At 48.2% G+C, this 18,312-nt stretch overlaps 1 protein-coding gene and 1 non-coding gene across 9 annotated transcripts in view; one reads left to right on the top strand and one right to left on the bottom strand.

Annotated features, from left to right (window-relative positions):
* CUX1 (cut like homeobox 1) overlaps nt 1-18,312 on the bottom strand; it is a 354,106-nt gene that overhangs the window by 148,218 nt on the left and 187,576 nt on the right. For all 8 annotated transcript variants that reach the window (XM_044232791.1, XM_044232795.1, XM_044232794.1 and 5 more), the window contains exon 4: nt 14,198-14,276. In XM_044232791.1, coding sequence (XP_044088726.1) covers nt 14,198-14,276 — 79 coding nt within the window. The remainder of the gene's footprint in view (nt 1-14,197; nt 14,277-18,312) is intronic.
* On the top strand, nt 948-1,052 carry LOC122896220. The gene has a single exon (XR_006382382.1). It is a non-coding gene; the product is annotated as a U6 spliceosomal RNA (small nuclear RNA).

Below are 18,312 nucleotides of genomic sequence, written 5' to 3'. Positions count from 1 at the left end.
GATAAGTTAATAAAAACAGAACTAGAAATGACAAGAGATAATGGGATTAGTTGATGACGACGTCAACAGCTATTATAAGCCTGTTCAAGGATTTAAAGAAAAATATGAACACAATGAGGAGAGAAATGGAAGCTATGAAGAAGAATCAAATGGAATTCTGGAGCTTGAAATACAACGTCCAAAATGGAAAAAAAAAAAAAATTCCCTCAATTGGCTTAACACCAGATTAGACACTGCAAAAGAATAAAGATCAGTGAATTCACAGACACAATCATAGAAACTGTCTGAACAGGAAAAAAGTTACTAAAACCTCGGCAACCTACGGAATGGTACCAGGCGGTCTAATGCTGGTCCTGGAGAGGGGCAAGGAGTAGATCTGAAGAAACAGGGGAGAAATATTCCAAATTTGGTAAGGGTTATAAACATGAAACTCCAAGAAACTCAACAAATTACAAATAGGCTAAACACAGAACACCAATAAACCTCAACAAATTGCTGAAAAGAAGAATAAAAAGGCAATCTTAAAAGCCAGAGAAGAGAAGGCTTGTTCTGCGCAGGGGAAGAAAATTAAGACTAACTAGGGACCTCCTGTCAAAAATAAAGCAGGCCAGTTCTGAGAGACAGAGAGAGAAACAAACAAATAAACCCAAAATTGCCAATGTACAGTTTTATACCCAAGAAAAATGTCTTTCAAAAAAATGAGGTTGAGTTTTGCTTTTTTTCCCCCTCAGATGAAAGAAAGCTGGTACAGCTCACAGCGTGCCCACACTGTAAGAAATGTTAAGGGAGAAGATACAGACTGAAAGAAAATGGTGCTGGACAGAAACCTGGATGTGCACAAAAGAATAAACAACACCAGAAATGGTAAATATATAAAAATAAAATGCTATTTTTCCCATTTTTAATTTCCTAAGAAGATCATTGACTATTTAAAAGCAAAGATAGTAGCGCTCGCTTCGGCAGCACATATACTAAAACTGGAACAGTATAGGGAAGATTAGCTTGGCCATGCACAAGGATGACATGAAATTTGAGAGGCATTCCATATTTTTCTAAGGTGAAAGAAGAAAGCAAAAATAGTAACAATGTACTGTACCATTAGGAATAAAATGAATAACGATACACAAAGGACTAGAGAGAGAAAATAAGTGTACTGGAAGATTCTTCCATTGTATGAGAAGTAGTATAATATTATTTGAAGGTACAGTGTAATAAATTAAAGATGGTGATTGTAAACTCTAAGTAATCACTGAAAAAATAAGACAAAGAGTTACAGATAACAAGACAATTGGGGAGGTAAAATGAGATCATAAAAAATAATCAAATGAAGCAGGAAAAAAATAATCCAAACCAGGTAACACAAGTAGGAAACAAACAGTAAGTTGGCAGACTTAAACCCAACTTTATCCATAATTATACTCAATGTAAAAGACCTAACGTTCCACTTAAAAAGAAGATTGTCAGATTGGACAATAAAGGAAAGCACAGCTGTTTATAAGAAATGCAACTTAAGTATAGTAACAAAAAACAGGTTAATAGTAAAAGCACAGAAAAAAGATCAAACATGAAAACATTAATCAAAAGAAAGCTTGAGTGACTAAGTTCAAATCAGACAAAGGAAATTTTAGGACATGAAATATTACTAGGGATAAAGAAAATCATTGTATAAACTTAACAGAAATCGTATGATGCATTTCCTGCAACCACAACAGAATAAATCAATGACGTAACTTCCCCACCCCAAGAAGAGTGAATAAAACCCAAAGTAAGTAGAAGATGGTAAACAGTAAAAACAAAGAGTAATAAAACTTAAATCAGAGGGGGGAAAAGAGAAAAAGTAAGGCAAGCAAAAGCTAGTTCTTAATTTAAAAAAATCATTAAAACTGACTAGCCTCTAGCCAGAATGATCAAGAAGAAAAAAGAGAGAATCCACAAGTTCTAAGATTGGAAATGACAAAGAAAGTATCACTACACATCCTACAGATACTTGAAAGATAACAAAATATTATGAACAACACTATACCAGTAAACCGGATAACTTACATGAAATGGATCGTTCCCTGAAAAATTACCAAAACTGACCCAAGAAAAAATAAAACATCTTAATAGTCCTTTATTTTATTTATTTATTTTTTAAAAAGATTTTATTTATTTATTTGACAGACAGAGGTCACAAGTAGGCAGAGAAGCAGGTAGAGAGAGAGAGGAGGAAGCAGGTTCCCCGCTGAGCAGAGAGCCCCATGTGGGGCTTGATCCCAGGACCCTGGGACCATGACCCGAGCCGAAGGCAGAGGCTTTAACCCACTGAGCCACCCAGGCGCCCCCTTTATAGTCTTTTAAATGTTAAAGAAGTTAAATTTATAATGAAAAATTTTGTACCAAAGAAAACCTCAAGCCCAGATGCCTTCACTGGTGAACTAGAGAAGTTTTAGAGAAGAACAATAGATATCTTACACCATAACAGAGATGGTGTAATAGAATACTGGTGTCACGGATAGATATCTAACACCAACTCTTTCAGCAAATAGAGAAAGAGGAGGCAGCACTTCTCAACTCATTTTGTAAAACCACAGTCCTATATTCCTGATGAACATAAATGTGGAAGCTCTTCATGAAATATTAGCAAATCGAATCCAGCATATTCTAAAAACCACAACACATCATAACCAAGATTTATCCTAGGAAGACGAGGCTGGATTAACATCACACCATCAACCACATAACTTCACCATATGAAGAGCAGAAAGGTAAAAAATTGTATGATCACCTCAACAGATGCAGAAAAAATCTGAGAGAATTCAGTATCTATTCATGACAAAAACTCTTGGCAAAGTAGGAATAGAAGGGCATTTTCTCAACCCCATAAAGAGTTTCTATTAAAATCCCACAGCCAACATCATACTTAATGGTGAAAGACTGAATGCTTTTCCCTAAAGGTGGGACCAGTGCAAGATGTTTGCTTCCTCTACTTCTATTCATGGTCACACCTGAGGTCCAAGCCAGTGCAAGAAAAAGAAAAAGAAGTATTTGACATTACAGATTGGAAAAAATACAGAACACATCAATAACACTACCAAACAATTTGATCTGGTATTTATGAACATTCCACCCAACATCTAAGAAGTAGACAATCTCTTCGAGCGCACAAGGAACATGCAAGATAGAAGATCCCAAGGAATTTACCAAAAAGCTTTTAGAAATAATAGGTGAGTGTGAAAAGGCCACAAATATAGTACTATTATATAAAAATTAAGTGCATTTCTATATAAAAGTGACAAATGGAAAAGAAAATTAAAAGGAAATACTATTTACTATGGCATCCAAAAACATGGCCTATTTGGGGTTATGCTGGATGAAATATGTGCCAGGCCTGTATGCTGAGAACTATAAAATATTCCTGAGGGAAATCACAAAAGACTTAAATAAAAACACCATGTTTGAAAGGAAAGATTTGGTAGTCTTAAATTGTCAATTTTCCCAAGATTATCTATAGAGGAACCCTGATTAAAATTCTAGGACACACACGTGTAAAAAGACGACCAGGGATACATAGGTGGCCTCTGCCTTTGGCTCAGGTCATGAACCCGGGGTCCATGGATTGAGTCCCACATCAGGCCCCTCACTCGGTGGGGAGTCTGTTTCTCCCTCTGCCTGTCACTCCCCCTACTTATGGGCACACATGCCCACATGTGTGCTCTCTCGCTTGCTCGCTCTCTGACACTAAATAAATAAATAAATAAAATCTTAAGAAGACCAAAGATAAAGAACTTATATTACCTGATTAACACTGACTGTAAAGCTCTAGTAACCAAGACAGGGTAATATTAACATAAGGACAGACACACAGAACAATGAAATAAAATAGATGGTCCTTTACTATATATATACAGATAGATACATACATGTCTGTCTATATACATAGATTATATATATAAAAGAGGATCCAGACAACATCTCACACACATATTGTCCATTAATTTTCAATGGAACTTGACCTTAATCTCAAACCACACGTAGAAACTAACTCAAAATGTATTATCGGCCTAGAGGTAAAAGATAAAAATTATATAACTTCACTGAAAACCACAAGAAAAAAAAGAGCCTAGTCAATAATTTCTTAGAACATAAAAAGAAAGAAACCCAGACCATAATAATCAGAGTAACTTGGGCTTTATTAAAGCAAAACCTTATCCTCGTATGAGGAGAAAATATTTGCAATGCATATATTTGACAAAGGACCTGTGTCTAGAATATATAAAATATTTACAACTCAGTAATACGACGATCCATTTTTTTAATGGGCAAAAGATTTTAAACCCTTTATAAGTGAAGATCTAAGAATGACCAAAAGGCGCATGAAAAAATAGTCAGCATCATCAGTCATCAGGAAAATGCAAATTAAAATCACAACAATATAGGCTATACTCTCTGTGGAATGTCTAGCAGTGAAAAGACTGACAACACCAATTGATGGAGAGGATGTGGAGGAACCGGAACGCCCACTGGTTTCCTGCCGGGGGATAAGATAACACAACTGCTTTGAAAGAACAGCTTGGCAGTTTCTTGCACCTGTAACTGCATGCCCGCCCTATGTCTCAGCAATTCCAGTCCTCGGTAGTTATGTATGTGTTTGTATTTATGTATTTATACGATTTTGATCATTTATGAGAGAGAGACAGAGCGAGCATGAGCAGGGAGAGGGGCAGAGGAAGAGGGAGTGGACTCCAGACTCCCCGCTGAGCAGGGAGCCCAATGTGGGGCTCAATCCCAGACTCCAGGAGCACAACTTGAGCCAAAGGCAGATGCTTAGGCGAAGGAGCCGCAAAGGCGCCCCTAGTCTTAGGTATTTAAAAAGTATGCCCACACAACAGCTGCTGATGAATGCTTATAGAGAGTTACTCACAGCAGCCCTCACGCCGGAAACAATACAGGTGTCCATCAGCAGGTGGATGGACAAGCACGTTACTACCCACACGGTGGGACACCATTCCACACCGCAAAAGGAGAGGACCATGACGACACAGATGGATCCCCAACACAGCACTTTGAGGCGAAGAAGTCAGACACAGACGAGAACATGCCAAGGTCTCCATTTATGTGGAACGCCGGAAATAGTGAAACTGATTGAAACTGACAGAAAGCAGATCGGTGGTTGCTGGGGTCTGGGATCAGCAGGGAACTTTGGAGGTGATGGGAAGGTTCCATGTCTTGACTGGGAGGGTGGGCACGCTATCAAGCTGTACACTTGAGATCAGTGCGTCTTACTGTCTGCAAATCATGCCTCTATCAAGCTGACTTTAAAATACGGTATTTTTGGGAGAGCACAAAGTTTTTTGTACTGCTGAGAAAATATAAATTTGAAGTCGTTTTTATTCTTCATCACATCTTTTAATTCCATTTTCACCTTGTGATTTATAATGTATTTGCTACATTCCTCTAATTAACAAATGTCTGTCATTTAAACAAGTGAATGCATAAGCACAGGCAAGGGGTATGATGTCAAGATTCGGGGGACACGAACAAAAGTAGTTTGGAGACACTGACTTAGACCCATCCAGCTGCCGTGCAAAGGACGGCCGGGAGATGGGACAGGAAAGGTGGAGAGCCCAGTGGGGCGAGAGGGTATGGTGGCCCGGATGAGGCCGGTGGTGGCATCTGGAAGATAACACACAGGAAGTTACTTAGGGAGAGAATGTAAATGCAGAAAAGAAAAAGGCTCGTCAGAGACTGGGAACTGCCCACATTTGGAGCCCAGCAAGGAAGAGGCGGTTGTGGTGTCGGGAAGGAGTGTAGCATGTGGGGGGCGGTATGGGAGTGGGGGAAGGTCAGCAGGCATAACTGACTCTGGAGTTTTGCTCTCACGGGGAGTAGAGAGCTGGCCAGGGGCTGGCAGATGTCACCCTCCTCTGATCACATATACTTTCTCAGTGAGGTCTGAGGTGTGCGGAGATCAGGGTGGAAACAAGGTATGAAACAGAACACGGATGGGGAAGAGGGGCTCGTCTGTGTTCTTCAAACTTGAAGTGAACTGACATCCTCTGGTCTTCTTGTTTTGGATTCTCAGCGTCACTGTAAAGGGAGTGCTGGCACGCTCTGATAAAACTCAATATGGGGGCAGGGTACGTTCTAGAAGGAGGACGCCGCTGGCCTTCATGGAGCACGGTCGAGGCTGGGAAGCAGGGCTTCTGATTCGCGGGGCCCCGGTGCGCTGGGGAGGGTGTGGACAGGCTGAGCTGCCTCTCCAGAGACACCACGAGGACTGGCAAGAACCACCTCGCCAAAACCAAGCCCACGTCTACGCAGACAGTGCTGCGGGCAGCGGGGTTGTCCCCCACCATCGGGGGGTGGGGGAGGGGGATGAATGTGCCCCTTGTGAGTGCCATCCCGGCGATGACATCACAGCGCAGCAGACGCTCCTTTGCGCCGGGGCACTCTAGGCTAATGTAATCATACGATTACATAATTAACCCAGCTGTCTCATTAAGAAAATCAACTGGAATTCAGGGCATAATTAGTCATACAGCAATTAGCATGCTGATGAGCAACTGATGAAAAGCTGTCTAGCTATCAAGTGTGCCAGGACCACCCCGGTTACGGCAAAGGGGGGAAGAGGCGACACACCTCCCCGCGCGAGCGAGCCCAGGATCCCCAAGGCCCGGCTGGTGAGTCCCCGCACTGTGTCGAGGGGCCGGGAAGCCGATCGGAGGGAGAGCCCAGAGGAGGAGAGGCGGCAGGCGGACGTGGCCGTCGGCGCTCAGAAGCCCATGTTGTCACGTCTGCCTTTCTTGAACATGCAGCGATGCCTCGGCCAGCAAACCTCCGGTGCACAAAACGAAGATGCTCATCGGGCCCCAAATCTGCGTAAAGCTGGGCAAGGGCAGTAGAGAAGCATCTCCCTGTCTGGTTTACGGTGACCCCAGGGCTGGGCAGAGTGTGACTGTCCCTTGGCCTCTGGTTCCCAGGCTGCTTCGGGACCAGCTCTGGGCCAGCAGAGAGACAGGAGGGCATCTGCAACCCGCAGCCTTCATGGCTTGGTCCTGGTTCCTCTTCTGCTCATCAGGGTGCTGGCTGGTGCTTGATTCTCGCGTGTGAATGAAAATGCTTTAGGAAGGTAAACTGCGTATGTGCAAAGGGGATCCCGAGGTTACAGAGTTCTCGCTGGAGGGGCCTGGGCACCAGCTTGGCTGCCAACACCAGGAGATCTGGAAAACACGGACTGGAGCAGCCTCGCAGGATCAGGCAGGAGCGGCCACATCCCTACAGTCTTAAAAAATGCCACCAAGGAGTGCGTCCTTTTCAATGCTGGTATGAGAAGCAAGGGCTGTTTCTAACTAGATCCTCAGATACCGTTTCTTTTTTTCCAAGAGTCTTGCCATCGGGATCCTTGGTCAGGGGCAGGCGGGGAAGGAGGAAGGATGGATGTCATGGTATTTTCCAATTTTAAATGATGGTGTGTCCTCCCTCGAACCTGGAGTGTCGGGCACAAAGGCCCAGACGATTATTGTCTTCTTACGGAGGCGCATTAAAAAGCAGTTCTCAAAAACGGTGACGTTCTACTTTATTTCTGGATCCTCAAACGCTAGGCGGCCGGGGATATTTACCAGGGCAGGCTTTCCCAAATGCAAATTACAGCCTCCCAGAGGAGCACCTGGGAGCAGGGGCATTTTCGAGCGGGTTCTGAAAACCGAGGGGCCTCTCTTCGCCCACTCTCCTTCAAGACTTCTGCAGACCAACACCTCGGCTCACACCTGCAGTCCAGTTGCTCCGTGGAAATCAAGGGAGGGCAGGCACTCGTGAAACACGGAGTTCTAGCAGTGTTGCATGAGCCAATGAATATTTTATATCGCTGGTAATGTGCTTCCTCAGATTTAAATCTTAAAATAAACCCTTCCAGGCACTGCCTTTGTGTTTGAAGGGTTTGTGTCTGTAAGACCTAAACCACATCTTAGCAAGGAGTGACAGATGATTCTCTGTTGGGGGCTGAGGGGGGGCGGCGCGGACAGAGGTAAGAAGGCGACGGGAACTTGCAGACAGAGGTTCTTAGGGTGAATCTAGTCCCCAATGCGGAAAGCCTCTGGGCCCCTCGTGTACAGGTGGGAGCTCCACCCCTTGGTCTCTTCTCCCTGTTTTCTAAACTTCAAAAAGACCCCGTTGCCAAGATGTTACTGAGACGGAGAAGTCACAATTGTGTTTTACACAAATTGGTGTCTTACAAACACTCAACCGACTAGTGCTTCAATTCTGAGCTGTTTTCTATTAATAAGGGCAATTCAGAGATGAAGATGTGATTGTTCTGATTTATGCATTCCCCCCGACTATACAGATAAACACATGCTCATTGTGGGGAGAAAAATAATCTGAAAAGTACCAAGAAGCAAGAGCAAGTCACCCACGCCAGGTTAATTCCGGGCAGATCACGCACACCATAACTCTGCTCAAGATACGGCACCAGTCCAGCTCTGCAAGAGCCTTCTGGAGAGGTCGCTCTAAAATATTTCCAGCTATGGGCGAGGATCACACTTTAAGAGCGGAACCATTTATTTTTCCTTCCACTGAAGTCAGGGATGGAGGCTGCCTGTTTAGCCTGTTTAATTGTGGAAGTATTTTGCCAAAGAATGGGCAATCTCCCACCAGGCAGAAAGGAACCAGCCAGGGGCAGGCGAAGGTCAAGGCTCCATCCCGTTTGCGCCTTATGTGCTCTAGGGCTTGGCACAAAAAGCACCGCTAGGAAGTGCTGGCCGAGGGAATATGTTTTAGGACTTCAGAAACAGCACGTCTCGAACCTTCTCTTGCACACTCAGGGTCACTGCTGTTGATGAATATTCAGTGAACTTGGCTCTCACCCACAAACACATGCCCACCCACGCAGGGGGACGCTGGCCTCCTGAGTGAACCGGCCGCGGAGGGACTCCCCCTCTGGGGGCGCCTCGCCCAGGTCTCCTTACCAAGTCATGCTGTTGACAGATGGCTGTGACGTCTTCATGAGCTCAGCACCAAGTAATAAATACAAATCTCAATCAGAGGTGTATTAAAAGAAAATAAAAAACCGTCAATATGTCCAAGTTGAAGCTACCCCTGTAGGCTGACCGTGAACAGTATGATATAAAACACGTCTGTGATGAAACTGACAGATGAAGCCATCTTGACAAACGTAGTAAAATCCTGACTTATTTATGAATCGAAAGGTAAAACCGCTCTCATTGACAATAAAGGCAAAGGCCACTTTCAATTAGAACAATGATTAGAGACGATACTAGAAGTCGGGAAGAGAGGCTCATCCTGCCAACTGTCTATTGGTCTTCCCTTTAAGACTGACTGATTTTAGAGAGAAAGAGGATAGGGGGACAGACAGAGAGAGTCTCGAGCAGACTGTCCGCTGAGCGTGGAGCCCGATGCCGATCTCACGACCCTCACATCATGACTGGAGCCAAAATCAAGAGCTGGACGACGCCTAACCGACTGAGCCCCCAGCTGCCCCTGCTGGTCTTCCTTTCCATTAATAAGCCAGAGGAAACCATGTATAAGCCCCGACACCCCACCGCGTCCTGGTGAGGGCTGGCCCCGTCACATTGCTCAATCATCCCTCTACCTCCTTCGTGCAGGCGAAATCCATATATTTGCCTCTAATTTTACTCCCGCCACCCGAAACCAAGTGACCTCATCTCTCCCTCCCCATGTCCCCTTGGGGCACCTTTCCGATCTATTGTCCCTACTGCAATCAGGACAACATTTTTATTAAGCCCATCGGAGTGTCATTTCCCTGCTCACAAGCCGTCCCCTGTTTCTGCCTGTGAGATGAAGCCCAGAATCCGTCCCATCCCCTACCAGGCTCCTGCCTGCCTCCCCGGCGAGGTGACCACGAGGGTGTGCACCCCTTACTGGGGCCTGTTAGCAGCGGCCCCTTGACCAGGGACAGTGTTTCTGTTTAGATGACATCGTCCTTGGCCCCTCTTGTCACTGCCCAGGGCGGCTGCCTGGGACCCTGCCCCGCCCTCTCTGAGCTCCACTCCAAGCCCGGTGGGCGTTACCTCCCAAATACTTGTCATACCTACACTTTAATTGCTATGTGTGTGGTTGCTTTTAATGCCCACATTCCCCCGCCCTCCGAAGTCCATGGAAACAAGAAGCCATCGGGCTGATTCGCTCCTGACTCCAACCCTGGGGCTCAGCGTGGTTCCTGGGACCCAGGGAAGGGACAGCTTCCGAGGCGCTCACCAACTCACCCCAGGGAGGGAGGCGTCGCAGCAGTGCGGAAAGAGGGCGTGCTTTGGCCAAAGTTAGCAGGGTATTTCCGATAAAAAGCATCTTAAGATGCCCTCAAAATGGACCACGGAATGAAGAATAGTCTGGGGGCAAACGAGGAAGATGGTAAATTTGCGGGGGGGGGGTCTTACCTATTTCAACTGTTTGGGGGACTCATCAGGACAATTATGTATCTAAACGTTTATTCAGTGTCTCGAAGACGAAGGTACTTGGGCGAAGAGAAGGGCCATCGCTTGGGATCTGGGACGTGGAAGATGAGAGAGGGCGGAGCCACAGGGCCCAGTGTTTCTTCTCCCCCCAGAGTGGCCCCGGGGGCCACTGTCAGCCTCGGGAGCGCGGTCTGCTGCGAACAACGGCAGACTGCACGGGCTCAGCAGGAAATGGTGTGTCTTTCACTGATTCATTCGACCAATGTTTATGGAGTTTCCACGACACGGCAGGCACTGGGGGAGACAGTAGGAAAATGAGGAGGGACAAGACCCCATCCCCGTCTCCCTGCCGGGCCAGAAGGGAAAACAGTGGAGTGCCATGAGTTGTAACAGGGGCAAACGCAGGGTGCTGGGGATGGGCGCGCGTGCGCGTGTGTGTGTGTGTGTGTGTGTGTGTGTGTGTGAGAGAAGGGCTAAGACAGACCTGGGAGGTCCCGTAGGAGGGTCTCAGGTTCACCTGCAGGAATAAGGTATCCGCTGTGATGGAGCCTGGCCTGCCTGTGGGGTGAAGGATAAGCCATTCCTACAAGACTGGAGACTCACTTTGAGAGGCGGTAGACACGAGGGGGTGGCCTGAACTATGAAGCGGAGAGCAGAAGCGGGGGTGGAGAGAAGTGGATGGAATCGAGAACATTCTGGAGGCAGAATGGCCAGGACGTGGTGACGCTGTGCTCTCGTGTGAGCAGCTGGGTTGAAGGCGGTGCTGGTCGCCGAGAGACGCAGAGCGAGGAACCGGTTTCCTCCGGACACAGGGTGGTTTCGGGGTGCCCATCAGTCATTCGGGGGGCATGCCCAGGAGCTACCGGCTACGTAAGCAGACACTCGGAGGACTCAGAACTGAGCTGGGATGGAGCTCTCAGAGCCACTAGTGTGCCCCTCGGTGAGTTCTGCTGCGGAGGACTCCTGGGTGGCTCTGGGATGACACCACACCTTGGGGCACGCCACGTATCACACCCGCTGTACGCCAGGCCCTGCTCCAAGCCCTGGGCACAGAGTGATAATGCAAAGCTGCTCCTCAGTAGGACCAGCAGGCATGAAATAAGACACAAATAAAATTTGCACATCGTGGGGTGCAGGGGTGGGAAGAGAGGGTGCGCCTGGGTGGCTCAGTCGGTGGAGCTAGTGACTCTTGGCTTTGGCTCAGGTCATCATCTCAGGGTCATAGGTCATGCCCCCCATCAGGCTCCACGTTCAGCAAGGAACCTGCCGGACATTCCTTCTTCCCCTTTGCTCCTCCCCCTGCTAACTCACTCTCTCTCTCTCTTTCACAAATAAATAAGTAAAATCTCTAAAGAAAAAAATGTTCGGATGGGGAATGGGGGGGTGGGGGGGTTGGTTCTGTCGGATTTCTGGGCCAGCCTCCTTAGTTGCTGGCGCTTTGTCTCCGCCTCTCCCCGGAGCCAGCTGTCGGCTCTTCCCGGGCTCCTGGAGCTCGGCCATAGGATGCACAGCTGAAATACCCACCCCATTATTCCCGACAGCTGCCCTGACTTTTCCGAAGTCGCGTAAGTTGCTGTTTTCTTATGACCAGAATTTAACACTCTCTCCACCCCCACACTGATGTTTCTGGGTTCAGGTGGACTGGGGCCGAAAGCACACAGACAGTGAAACCCTGGACTCCCCCCACCTGCCTGCCTGTCAGTAAATGCGAGGCTGTTGCCCAGGCCCTTCCTGTAAGGCTCAGCCACAGGATTACTTCATCTGAGCAATAAGCAGACTTCAAAACCCAGGTGGAGGGCTCCAAGCTCCATTCCTGCTTTGCAAAGAACTTGCTGGATGTGTCAGACCCCAGCATTTGTAAGAAAGAAATACCTAGGAGGTGCGTGAAAGCGATCTTACAGGGCACGTGGATGTACTTTGATCGACTTTTACTCTTAACAGAAAACATCAAACGTCATTTGCTCCTACCGCCTTATCCCGAAACTGCCAACTTGAATTCTCCAGCCAGAAATGTAATTATGAAGAATATCACCAATATGGGAAAAATGCTGATGGTACGATATAAAGCAACAAAAACAGAATAGCTACCCGCGTTATACTTGAGATTCTATAAAAATTATAGGTCTATAAATGAGGCCTGCTCAGGCAAAAAGGAGAGTTGATTTAAAAACTGCCTCTATGAGAAATTTAGATGGAGACTAACTGCAAAACGAGAAAGCCAGTAACTTGTTAAAGGGATTGCCCGGCTGACAAAGTTCACTAAGGGAAGACCCAGGGACAAATGGATTTTTTAAAAAGAGAGCGTAGGTTATTTAGAAAACAGCAGCTGAAGGCTCTCTGGGTCTCTGGCAAAGGCAAAACAAGCTTGTCCCCTTTCAACTAAGTCATCCACACACAACTTGCAAAAAGAAAATGCAAGCAGGCCCACCAAGCTGCCAATTTCTGAGAAATAGTGCACGTCGGGCACCAAATGATCTAGTTACCCTGAAGAAGCCTCCTCATAAGCCTTGCCCAGGGTGGTCGGGAAACCCCTAGGTGGATACAAACTCTTGAAGAAAATCAAAAGGCTGCACTTTGGAACTAAGGGCTGGAGATGGTCCCAAAACAGTGAAAAGTTAGAAGAAAGAAAACCATTCTCATCACTAGGCTGTTCCCCTACCTTATTCCATTTTCTAGATGAGAAAGCTGAGGGCCAGAGAAGAAAAGGAATGTAACCAAGACCTCACAACAGGCCCTGGCGGGAGAATCCGTATCTCTCCTCTCTGTCCAGAGTGTCCAGAGTGCTTTCCGCCACCCCTCGCTTGGCTTGGCCTCCATTAACTCCCACTCCCAGAGGGGAGAGCCGAGCCTAGTGAACCCAAACTGGAATTCAAGTACAGACACCAAGGAGGTCTGCTTCTGCTCTGCTTTGTTAAAAGTAGCTCTAGTCATGTCGGTAATGCTCAGAGGATTACTAAGAGTAAGTGAGCACTTCCAACTGCTGCTAATTTGGCTTCCTTGGTCTGTAGAGGAGGACGTTCGCACTACTTTCCTGATTTTCTGGTCTGAGTCTTTCCAAGACTGAGCTGGGACCCGTGTGATCGTGTCCATCACCTCCCCATGGTTTCTAGGTGAGTGGAACACCCGGGAAAAGATGACCAGTGGGGTCAGTGGGTCAAGGTGCTCTGAATTCGACTTCACTTTTCTAATATAAAGAATGGAAAGCCATTCCCTCTCTGAATGTCTAGCAAGCATGATTAAAACCTTAACTCTTTAGTTCCTTTACAAGAAGAAACCACCCACCTATGTCCCCAACAGGCTACCTCTTGCCCTTGGCTATAACTTAAGTGAAAGACTTGGCCAGAGGATGCTAATTCCCTGGATGACCTGGGAGGGAGGAGGCGCTCCAGGGGCCCTACCAGGGCCATTCCCAAAGGTGGAATCAGTCAGTCCAGAAGTGTGAACGTTCACCATGTCTGCCTGGCACAGGCATGGGTTCTGTTTCTTCTCTGAATGCAGAGCACTGCATACCGAGGCTAAAGGGAGCCCCACAGGTTTGAGTTTCTGCACTTACAAAGGCATCAACGGGAAGTTATATGGTTAACTTCAGCAGATGCGCATCTGATTTCCATACCCATCCGAAGCCTGGGTTTTCGAGAATCCATATTCCCAGAATTTCCAACTTCCTGGGGAGCTGCCATTGCTGGTCTAATTCCCTTAGGGAAGCCGAGAAGAATAAGCCCAAGACCCACCAACGCACCAACACACAACGCCCACTGGCGGCTTCTGGAAGGGCACGGGCTTACCTGGAACATCGATCAATCTTTTGTAGACATTCAAGAAGGCTGCCTCGGCTTCTTTGCTTCTTTTACTCAGTGCATCAATCTGAAAGGCGACAAAAGAAGGAAAAGAAAAACAAAGAGCTCAAAGTTTGTCAAGAGGTCATTGAGAAATCATCACGCATCTAGAGAGTTCCCAGGGCAGATAGAAGTCTGGTTTCTTCACGAAAATGCCAGGCAGCCGGGCCTTCCCCTCGGGGAAGATGGTGGCAAACACACGAAGGGGCGACAATCCCCGTGGGCCCAGCTGGTGAGGGTGGCGGGGCAGAAACAGGGCTGTGCAGCCACGTGTGACCCTTGGTCCCACGGCCCAGCTGAGAAAATGGTTGCTGTCCTTACTCTGGGAGTGTTTACCAAGAGTTGGCAGTACGCCTGCCCCGAGCCCCAGGAGCCGTGGTCCAGCAGGGGGAAGAGGTATGCAAACAAGGGGCTAAATCCCACTTGGGAAGAGCAGAGCCATGGGGACCCTGAGAAAGGGCCACCAAGCAGGCAAGTGGGTGACATTTAAGCAGAAACTGCAGGAGGAGTTCACCAGGTGGGAAGGAGAGACATTGCATGTTCGAACACCCAGAGCCAAACCCTTCAGTCTGGGGGTTCACAGGTCCTGGTTAAGGATCTTATGAGGGCCAAGGGCCCTGCTTCTAAAAACACACGCATGCACAGTGATGTACTCTCCTTAGGATACTCACGGGTCCTCTTGTGTTCCATCCATGGGATCTAGGGTGAGAACCCACAATGGGGCTGTCACAACACACCCCAACACCATGGAATGTGGGGGTGTGCTGGGATGCGAATGGGGACACTCGGCTGATGCGACCAGGCAGGGGAGCAGGGCTCAAACCACAAAAGGCCCGCAGTGCGCATAGGAGGTGACGTTCAAAGGGGGTCAAACCGAGCTGATAGGAGGCACAGAAGAACCAGACAAGTCAAGGACGGCCCCCAGGTTTCTAGCTTAGGCACCAGGCTCGTGACGGTGGCCAGGATTGGTGAACGCACCCAGCCGGGCCAGCGGAACGTCTCTTCGTCAACGAAAGGGGACACGTGACACTCCCAAGTGTGCCAGACACACATCCAAAGAGCCCTTGCTTGCTATGAACTCGGTACGTATTCTGCTCACGTAACATACTTGTTGAAACATCCGATCACTTTTTATACCTGAAACATTCAAGATGCTACATGTACCGACTTCATACTGGCTCAGGAAAAGGACACTAAATTACATATTCCTTCTGTCCCCTCGCAGAATTATACGCTCTGCCTCCAATGTTATTAAAGAGGCAAAAGGATGTGACTTAATTATAGGGTCCCTCGCGGGAGCCAACCAACAATTTGTTCAGGGCCGAGAGAGGCCACCTGATGAGGGATAGGAAGACGCTGGGGAGCAGGACTCGGGTCTCAGGAAACCCAGGGCAGAGATAACCAGCATTGCCAGTCCCAGCCAGCCACGCTCCAAAATTCCCTTTGAAGTCAGTTGCTGGGAACTCAGATGCATTTTCCTCCCATAAAATAAGACAGTGATTTTCTTTAGGTGCCGTGGAAGTGTTCAGAATAATCCCCAAGGATGACTTAAAAAGGACAAGACAGTTCTTGCTTTATTTTTACAATAAAATGGTATCCCCCCCCCACCACCGCCCCGGCCCTGAGTATTAGCAAAGGGGCTCACTGTATAATTAGAAAAATATTAAAAAATAAAAAAGAGAGAGAGAGAGGAAAACAAAAATTCGAATTCTGTCACTCTCCAGTAGAAGTCATCCTCTGTCTCGTTTCTAGCTCCCTTCACTTTTTTTTTTTTTTTAGTTTAAAAAAAATATAAAAGAGTTGAATGAAATGTAGTCACACAGGCAAACTACAGAGAGGAGGTAGGTTAGCGGTTGTCTGGGGCTGGAGAAGATGGGGGGTTTGGAGGAGGACAGCTTAGGGGTGCTGTGTTGCTTTGTGGGGCGAAGAGACGTTCTACAGTGGATTGCGCTAACAGTCACACAACTTTCTGACTAGGCTGAAATCAATGGGCTGCAGACTTCCTAAGGGTGAATGACGGTACGTGAATTACATCTCAATAAAGCTGTTAGCAATGTGTGTACCTCAAATTAAGGCACATGTAAAATTCCGGACTGTGCGATCATAACGTGTGACTCTTCTCCAGCATCTACTGCAAAATTTGGAAAATGTCTTAATAGTAGTATCTCATTTGTATCTTAACTCCCCGCGTGCAGATGCTTTGAGTGAAAGTGCACTTGGAGTTCCGTCTGCGGACGTCTGGCACACTCCCTGCGCTCTGGGTCTTTCTGTTCCCTCTGGAGAGCAATGGGCTCACGGGGAGGGAGTTTCTGCCCAGGCCACAGGTCGGATGCTTTGGCTACTCTTTGTGACTCCAGGCACCGACAGAAGCTTCTCTGCTCAGCTCAGGACCCGTGCTGGGAGGGTCCCTGGCTTTCCTGGGGGCTTTCCTCAGTACCCCCAGTGCAAAGGGTAGCGGCCTCCTCTGTAGTGGACAAAGGATGGGATCCGGAAGGATCCCGTTTCTCCCATCGGGGTTGTTGACAGGGAGGGCGCAGGAGTTACACAGCAGTTGGGGACAGTTCAACTTATGGTTTGAACCGTGCTCCCTGAAAAGAGGCTTTAGTCCTGGTCCCCAACACCTATCAGTGGGACCTTATGTACAAATAAGGCCTCTGCAGGGAAGCAAGTTAAGATGACGTTATTCGAGTGGGTCCTGATCCATTATGACCCTGTCCTTACTGAAAGGGGAACACTGAACCCAGACATAGTCAAACCCCCAGGGTGGACCCCATGTGAACATGAAGGCAGAGACTAAAGCGGTACCTCTAAAAACTAAGGAACACCAGCAAACCTGAAGCCAAGAGAAAGGCCTGGGGCAGATTCTCCCTCAAGGCCTCAGAAGGAACTGATACTGCTCACGCCTTGATCTTGGCCTTCTAGGCCCCAGAACCGTAATAAATCAATGCGTGTTGTTTACACGGCTCAGTATGCGGTACTTGGTCGGAGCAGCTGATAGGCTTACACAGGGACCGTGATTCTGGGTTCCCTTCCTGCCTGTCCCCTTGCCACAAATGCAGGATAATTCAAAGCCAGTCCCGAGAGAACAAGGTCAGGCCAACGAGCTTCATTAATTCATGAAGCCACTGGACAGCGAGGATTCTTTTAACATTTTATTTATCTATTGGGGGAGCAGCAGGCTCGCTGAGCACGGAGCCCGATGTGGGGCTCGATCCCAGGACCCCGGGGTCATGACCTGAGCCGAAGGCAGACACTTAGCGACTGAGCCACCAGGTGCCCCGACGACGATGAGGTTTCTTAAGAGGTGATGAGTACTCCACGTGTGGCTGAGTTTCTGCTCGACGAGGTCCCCGACCCAGGCCTCTTATACGATTACGATTTCTGAACCTGGTAGGATTTGTGGATTCGGGGCATTCTGAGACTTTCTACTCTCACACACTCTTCCGATGCACTACGGGCGGCAACCCTCAGCCAGGACTGGGCCCCAGAGAGGAACTGGCCAATCCTCTCCCTGTCCCAGCTCCGTGCTTCCCGTGGTGGGCTTCCCCACACCGCGGCTGGGGACTCGCTATGTCGTGCTCCCGCCTCCTTGACTACCCTGCCGAAGACCTACCCATGCTCGAAGGGGACCTGGGTGTCCGGGTCCCTTGGCTGGCAGGGCTCTCTGAGCCTGGAGCTCGGGGGGCCGGCCTGATCTGTACAGGGGGGTAATGGCACCCACCTCCCAGGTCCGGGCAGGTAGAGGAGGTCACATGGCTAAGGCGCTCATGGAGGGGCTAGCTACCTGACAGAGACTTTGTCACCTTCAGCAGCTTTCCTGGGCGGGTCCACGCAGTCAGAGCACGGAGAACGGGGCGTGCCTATCCTGTCTGCGACTACACCCTCCGCCTCCCTGTCTGTGGCAGGTGCGCCCGGTCTCCACCTGGTGGCCCTGAGAAGTGGCCTTAAGGCGCAGATGGTCTGAAGCAGAATCCGGGCTAGACACTCCGACGACTTCATGTGCAAAGACAGCCGGAGGTAGAGAGTCTGCCCCCATCCCCACGCCCTTAAAGCCACGGTGAGCA

The sequence above is a fragment of the Neovison vison genome, chromosome 14 (assembly GCF_020171115.1).
Source record: "Neovison vison isolate M4711 chromosome 14, ASM_NN_V1, whole genome shotgun sequence".
Taxonomy (NCBI): domain Eukaryota; kingdom Metazoa; phylum Chordata; class Mammalia; order Carnivora; family Mustelidae; genus Neogale; species Neogale vison.
This window is presented reverse-complemented; position numbering and strand designations above follow the sequence as displayed.